Source organism: Leptonychotes weddellii, chromosome 1 (assembly GCF_054177405.1).
Source record: "Leptonychotes weddellii isolate Sample4059 chromosome 1, ASM5417740v2, whole genome shotgun sequence".
NCBI lineage: Eukaryota > Metazoa > Chordata > Mammalia > Carnivora > Phocidae > Leptonychotes > Leptonychotes weddellii.
Genome location: NC_138369.1, coordinates 118,009,668 through 118,017,198, shown reverse-complemented (window position 1 = coordinate 118,017,198; position 7,531 = coordinate 118,009,668). Strand labels below are relative to the sequence as shown.

Sequence of the window (7,531 nt, the reverse complement as noted above, 5' to 3'; positions counted from 1 at the left end):
AGCGTGCACATAAAGGAAGCTGCAAGCACAGCGTTCTGGTGGGGATGGTTCCTGAGCTCACGGGCATTATCTGGCTCCTCTGTTTCCTGCCAGGCCCAGCATTTTCTTTCTCCAGGTCGGGCAGGCCTGTGGCTTTCTCTGCAGTCAGTCCCCTCCCCTGCCCTTTGAAGGCGGAAGATGGAAGATGTGCTTTAGATGATCTTCAAGGCTCTGTGGGAACCAGAAGAGTGGGTGTTGATGGCATGTGCGTGGTACCCATCAGCAAAGCCAGGGCTGGTGGGCAACACTGTTTGGTTGTAATTCATGAATTTAGACCATGGAGGTGCATTTTGCAATTGGGCAATGCCGCCTAGTGACTATGTTCAATTTGGAGGAGTTGGGGTGGGGCGCCTGGGTGGCTTAGTTGGTTAGGCGGCTGCCTTCGGCTCAGGTCATGGTCCTGGAGTCCCGGGATGGAGTCCCACATCGGGCTCCCTGCTCAGTGGGGAGTCTGCTTCTCCCTCTGATCCTCCCCCTCTCATGCTCTCTGTCTCCCATTCTCTCAGATAAATAAATAAAATCTTTAAAAAAAAAAAAGAATTTGGAGGAGTTGGGGTGTTCTTTTGTTTTAAGAGAAAAGCTGTTACCAGCTAGACCCCAAGACCCCAAGACCCAACCTTTAGTGCCCACCTGCTTGCACTCACCAACCTTTGTCCCACATTTATCCTTAAGCTCTTCCTTCTAGCTAATCTCTTAACAAGGGCAAATGCAAAGGGAAACTGCCCTCCAGGGATAGTGACTGCTTTGACAAGACCCCCAGTAAGCCCAAACCACGCAGACCAGTTTGAGCTTAACTCCTGACTTGGGCCTGTGCAGATGGACGATGGCATCTTTATTTCATTATAATATTAAAATCTCCACCCAAAGAGGAGCACAAGTCTCATTTACATAACATACAGTGTATGTATAGGCATGTTTCCTTTGTGGCCCATGCGTGACGCTATGCCCACCTCTACCTAAGATGAAAAGGCATCCCTATCTAAATATCCATTTTACCCTAAATAAAAGGAACTCATCCACCCTTGCTCAGGAGTCATGGCTTTGGAAGCTATTCCTAATGATCTCCTTATTTGTTGCAAATCAAGTTTCCTTTGTGCCACAGCTCAACCCCATGCCATTCAGCTTACCAAGGAATGAAGTCACATTGATTCCGTTACAGAGCAGGGTTCCGAGAAAGAGTAGTTCACCTTTCCTAGTCTTCCCCTGCTCAGGTCAGTCCTATCAGCGGGGTTTAGTTCTAGTTTATGTAAATGGCGGCTAAACTATTCAAGCTGTTGACGATGAGGGGGCGGGGGTTGGGTTTTAAAACTTCCTAACTACACTGACCTGGGGAGGGTGACTGCAACTGAACTCACGTGAGTTTGCTCCTTGGTGACAGATAGAGACTACACCCTGGGGGAAGTTGTCACACAAAGGAAACTTTATTTCCAGCAAATAAGGAGATCATGGGGAATAACTTCCGAAGTCAAGACTGAGCAAGGGTGAGTGGGTTCCTTTCACTTAGGGTTTAGGATGACTATTCGGAAAGGGGAGGTTTCTCATCACCTGCAAGCCCGCACAAGTGTACTTAGAAAACACGCCTCTACATGTATGTGATGGTCTGTTATGAAACTTTTGCTCTCCCTCAGGCGGACTTTAACATTATAATGAGGCAGAGGTAACTGTCAGACTAGGGAAAGGAGTTAAGGCCAGGCTCTGAGAGCTGGTATAAACTGGTTGGGGTTGTGGGCTTTTTATCTTGGGTAAGGAATGCAGGGCCTGCTTACTTTTGAAACAGCACTGGGATTTTTTCCCACTGATTTATGGTCTCTGGTTTGGGCTATTTCCTGGTCAGGTAGGCTGTTAGCTTTTGCATTCCCTTGGTTCTGTTAAAATCCTTGACTGCTGAGGTTTTTGCATTTCTTTGTAATTCTGACAGCTCCTAGGAAGTTCTGCCGAAGTGTGCTTGGGCCACAGATCATGGAAAATAGCTGGGGGCCTAAAATGACTTCTATGTCAGGAAAGCTGTGTCTCAACTTTCTTTTTCTGGGAGCCCCTAACTCTTTCTGCTTCTATGACCAGCTCTTCCTATTTGCACAGGACTGTTGCATTAGCATAGAAAGTCCTGCATTCTGGGAAACTCCTGCCCTAGTACACAAAAAATCCCAGCTTTAGACAGCGAGTGCTGAAGGTTGGGGAAAATGTGTAAGTCCAAACGGCAGCCCCCAAGTGGCCCAAAAGCAACACTATTTTTAGTGTTGAATGGTTACAGCTTAGATTACCTGTCTTCCAGAGCTGGGGTTGCTGATGTTGGCAGTCATGATTTGCAGTTCACAATAATCCATTATCCATTCGTGTAGGATCTACGTGGTGCAACTGAAGTATGCAACCTCACTGTGTCCGTGTGTTGGTGCTAACAGTCCGTTTTTGACTGGGCCCGTGGCCTGACTGCGCTTTGTGTGGCAAGAGTGCTAGTTTAATTTTAATGCTGTGAATATTGTGACAATATTTGCTAAGAGTTCAGATGATAAAAGAATGCAATCTTGGGCGCCTGGGTGGCTCAGATGGTTAAGCGTCTGCCTTCGGCTCAGGTCATGATCCCAGGGTCCCGGGATCGAGTCCCACATCGGGCTCCCTGCTCCTTGGGAGCCTGCTTCTCCCTCTGCCTCTCTCTGTCTCTCATGAATAAATAAATAAAATCTTAAAAAAAAAAAAAAAAAGAATGCAATCTTGCTATTTGCAAGACCTATATCGTTTTAAGCTGGTAACTAAAATGTTTTTCTGAGTTCTGTGAGCCACTCTAGTGTATTAATCAAACCCAAGAAAGGGGGGTCACGGCAATCTCCAATTTATAGCCAGTTGGTCAGAAGCATAAATAATCTGGACTTACATTTGGCATCTGAAATGTGTGGGTAGGGGGGCAGTCTTATGGAATCAAACACTTGTGGGATCTGATTTTATCTCTAGGTTAGACAATATCTGAATTGAGTTAAATTTTAGGAAACCCAGTTGGTGTTGCAGAACTGCTTTGTGTGGGAAAAAGCCCAACATTTGATGACTGGACGTGTCAGAAGTGAAACGCTGTGAGAGTAGAGTTTTGAGAGTAGAGGAGAAAAAAATAGTTTCCCTTACAAGAGTCTAGAAGTAGACCCACATAAATGTAGTCAACTATACTCATCTGATCTTTAACGAAGGAGCAAATGCAATACAATAGAGAAAAGATAGTCTTTTCAACAAATGTGCTGGAACGACTTGGCATCACATGGGTAAAAATGAATCTACATACAGACCCTAAACCCTTCACTAAAATTAACTCAAAATGAACCACAGACCTAAATGCAAAACACAAAAGTATAGAACTCCGAGAAAATAACAGGAGAAAATCTAGATGACCCTAGGTTTGGTGATGACGTTTTAAATATGCACCCAAAGCAGGGAAGCCTTGTACTTTAGAATTTATCCTGAGGCAAAAGGATATCCACTGAATAAGTTGTATTTTTATGAGATCATCCTGGGGGCTGAGTGGTAAATGCATTGGATAAATCAAGACCAAGGGTAGGGAAACAAGTTTGGCGACCATTGCCAAAGTCTAGATAAGAGAAGGAAGTTCAAGGTAATGGGATAAGTACCCTGGAGCAAGATGGAAAGTTTGGTTTTGAACACATGGAAGTTTCAGAGTCATGGGACTGAAAACATCCAGGGAGCAGTCGGTCTGATGCTTGGAAGAGCATAAGCCAAAAGGCAGTGTGAAGAGGACAGCAGAGGGCCAAGTACAGAGGAGGAAGGGTGGGAGTGAGGCCCGGGAACGGAGCTGGTGTGGAGGAGGAAGTGGTACCTTGTGCTACCGAGTTCGAGGAAGTAATCAAAGGTGTCCTTGGATGGAGCTAATGGATGACTAAGATTCTGAATAAGATCCACATTATGAGACGGGAAAGGAAGGCCTTCTAGTACATTTTGTGGTTATCCGTTTTCCAAATCCAAGTTATGTTTGTTTGTTTTTGTCCCATCTTTACGCCGTTCTCCCCCGCTGCCTTCTAGTCTTCGTAGGGAGTGAACATGGGGGTAAATGTCATCCCTTGCAGCTCATTATTTAGGATTTCCTTTTGCACATTTACTTACTGAAGACAGTGATGTGACTTTTAATTGATCTGATACTTCCAGGGATTCAAGCCTTTGCCTTACTTGTCATAGCAGTGGTTTTATGAAAGTGACAAGCATCAGCACTAGGACTGAGAAAGGATGGGGGCCGTTTTCACCTAGAAATTCACCACCATAGTCTTTTCTGTGTGATACCAATCAAAACAACTGATGGAATAGTCACCGCCTGTCAGTGGTTTTTCTGACAAATTATGAGCTGGTCATATGGTCAACATAAAGATTGCTCAATAAGTAACTTGTGAGTAAGAAGAAATGAGGATCATACTCAGTGTCAATTTTTCCCTAATAGGACCTGTAATAGCAACTCTATGTTATTGTTATGGGAAAAAGGACTTTACTGATTAGTTTATTAACATAAAAAATCTTGCTGTTAAGTAGCTACTTTATATATACCAGGAAATGTTTGCCACACCAGAAGGAGAAAGCTTACATTCTGATACTCCTTTTTTGTCAACTAAGCAGATAATTCTTAGCAGATGTTGCTGATGAACATCTGCAATTGACCGACTGACTACTCTTTGGGCCATGGCCAAACAGCAGCTAACTTGGAACTATTACAACTTTTTATGAAAAGCCACCTGGGTTGTATCCTTTGCATGTAATTTTGTTAACTAGAATAAAATATTTATCACAAAATGCTGTTTTATTTTCTTCCTTGGAAAATATGGAATTATGGCAAAAAGTATAATTCTTTAAGGAATAAGGACCAAACAACTTTAAAGAAAAATATTCTTTATTATAATGTATTGAGTATTCAATACGCAATATGGCAATTTTTCTGGGATTCAGCCATAGGATATGATTGTTGCTGGTGCTTAGCAAAAGGCTCCAGTGCAGGGCCCCTGGGTGGCTCAGTCTCTTGAGTGTCTACTTCAGCTCAGGTCATGATCTCGGGGTCCTGGGATCAAGCCCCACGCCGGGCTCTGTGCTCAGTGGGGAGTCTGCTTCTCCCCAGAGCATGAGCTCTCTAGGAAATAAACTTCTAAGAATGATTTTTATAATCCCACCTTTCATATCCAACTTCAGTATTCTAATTCTAAAGAAGACAAAGCCAATGACCTTCCTCATATGAGCTCATGAGTAAGAGTAGCATTACTATCCAAATCTGTATTTCTGATCTGTTATGAGCTTTGAGACAAGCTTCAAATATTCCCAAAGAAAAAAGCACAAAGCACGTTGTTATCACCTAGTCCACAAGAGCAAGTGCTATGAGCCACATTCATTGGCATTTCCTCCACTGTGGTGCTGTAGAAAGTCTCAATGTCATGAAGAATCTGCTCGTCTTCTTCAATGTTTATGGCCACAGCTTTCCTCCCAAATCAACCTCCACTGCCAATTCTGAACAACAACAAAAGATTATTAATCAGAATATTGCTTATAAAGATGACAGGAACTACTAACAATATGAGCTACTTGTTAAGCATCAGTGGTTGTTTATTTGCCAGGATTATACGTAAAGTGCTTCCAACTAGATGCTAATCGCAATATCTAGAGAAAAAGAAAAGGTTTCTTTTGTAGTTAGTGCAAAAGGACTCCTTTGGCTGCCAAATTAGATTCTATTAGGCATCTTAAGCATTATTATTTATAAAGCAGATGGCAGTGTTGTGTTTGTGGTAGTGAAATTAAAGCCCGTACCCAAGATGGCCATCCAAGAGCAGTTGTTGGCCTGGGACAGATGTAAACACCTGGGACTAAACAAAAAGAACAATTACATAATTCATTCTGACACACTTTTGGAACTACCAACTGCAAATATAAACTCTAGAATGTTGGCTATTGTTTGGACTACGTTGTCCAATATAATAGCCACTAGCCACATGTGGATATTGAAATTAAAATTAAATAAAATAGAGAACACAGTTAATCAGTTGCATTAACCACATTTCAATAGCCACATGGTGGCCTGTCACTTCTTTGTTGGGCAGCACGGATATAGAATATTTCTATCACTGCAGAAAGTTCTATTGGACAGACCTGGTCTAGGACTTAACACTCTTTACAGTGTGTGCGTGTAAGGAAGCTCCAAAAATCTGTTATGGTAACCCATATTGATCACTGCTTTCTGCTCAGTTCACCTCATACACTGTAACACAAGTGGCTGGGATATATTTACCACCGCAGCTCTCTACTAAAACAGATAATATGGCCAATCAAAAATGTCTTGGCTGGAGCAATTTAAAAGATCAAATAAGCAGGACAAGAGAAAAACAAATGTGGAAAAACTGACTCACTCTTTATCCAAACAATATGCTATTTCACTCATAAAACCAGGCCAATGCCATTTCGGAATGCTGCCTCATCACCTATTTGTGTTGACTACTGTGTTTCTTGAAACAAAGTTCTTTTTACATTAGTAGCAAGACATAATTCAATTTATTTAGTAATAAAACCACTATACCCAAGCCAGGGTCAATGTAAATTTCTACCAGAAAATGCTAACAAAATCCTAATTATAGAAGAATCATCAAGGAAGCATGAGATATGAATAACAGGACAAAAAAAAAAAAAAAAAAGAGACTCATGTGTAAGCTACGGCAACCAGATCTAACAGGATTATTGATTTTTCCTTTGAATATCAATTGTACAAAATCCAAAGTCTGGGCTACATTTCACATTTGTTATCCTACTATGTTCTGATCAACCATGAATGTTCCCAAGTAGAATTTAAATACATCTTATCATGTTACTGGGTGATAAGATTATTTTCCTCATTCATATACCTGATTTTAAAGGTTGTCTGGCTAACAAAATCACACTTCGACAACAGCACATAAATTTATTTCACCGGAATAAAAGCAAATACTCAATGAAGATGACAAATAGTCAGCTGAGAATATAGTTTTCACAAGTAGTGGGCAGCTCATAGTTTATAACCATAGATACTAGTTGTTTATAAAAATCATGAGCCCGAGATTATGATAGTAGACATTCAAATTCTGATTCAAAAAGCACCTGCTGTACATCTTTCAGGCCTTAAAATAGTCATGAACCACACAAAAATCATAGAGCTCACTGTGGAGTGTGGCCTTCATTCCCTCACACAGCTAGGGCTGACCAAGACTGCTAAAAATCTTCCCCTCAAAACCAACTGTGGTAGATAAATACAATTAAATAAAGAATTGAAATACCAGTAAGTTGGTAGTAATCAAAATGTGGTTTATCCCTTATCTGAATTCCTTCTTGATAATGTCTCTTTCTTTCTGTCACCACCTGCAAAATATTAATAAGCCTTAATTCTCATGAGTCATTCATCAAGGCAGTGTTTATTTTTTTTAAAAGATTTTATTTATTTATTTGACAGAGAGAGACACAGCGAGAGAGGGAATACAAGCAGGGGGAGTGGGAGAGGGAGAAG

The 7,531-nt window shown here is 41.5% G+C and overlaps 1 protein-coding gene across 7 annotated transcripts in view; it reads right to left on the bottom strand.

The window, feature by feature from the left end:
* Nucleotides 1-4,891: 4,891 nt before the first annotated feature.
* LOC145723397 (uncharacterized) overlaps nucleotides 4,892-7,531 on the bottom strand; it is a 12,577-nt gene continuing 9,937 nt past the window's right edge. For 3 of the 7 annotated variants that reach the window (XR_014148394.1, XM_081830320.1, XM_081830327.1), the window contains 3 exons: nucleotides 7,305-7,386; nucleotides 5,812-5,867; nucleotides 4,892-5,514 (listed from right to left, as the gene is read on the bottom strand). Coding sequence is in view for 3 of the 7 variants with exons in the window: in XM_081830320.1 (XP_081686446.1) it covers nucleotides 5,464-5,514; nucleotides 5,812-5,867; nucleotides 7,305-7,386 (189 nt within the window). In the remaining 4 variants the exon portion in view is untranslated. The remainder of the gene's footprint in view (nucleotides 5,515-5,811; nucleotides 5,868-7,304; nucleotides 7,387-7,531) is intronic. The other 4 variants (XR_014148397.1, XM_081830336.1, XR_014148395.1 and 1 more) reach the window with 2 other exon arrangements.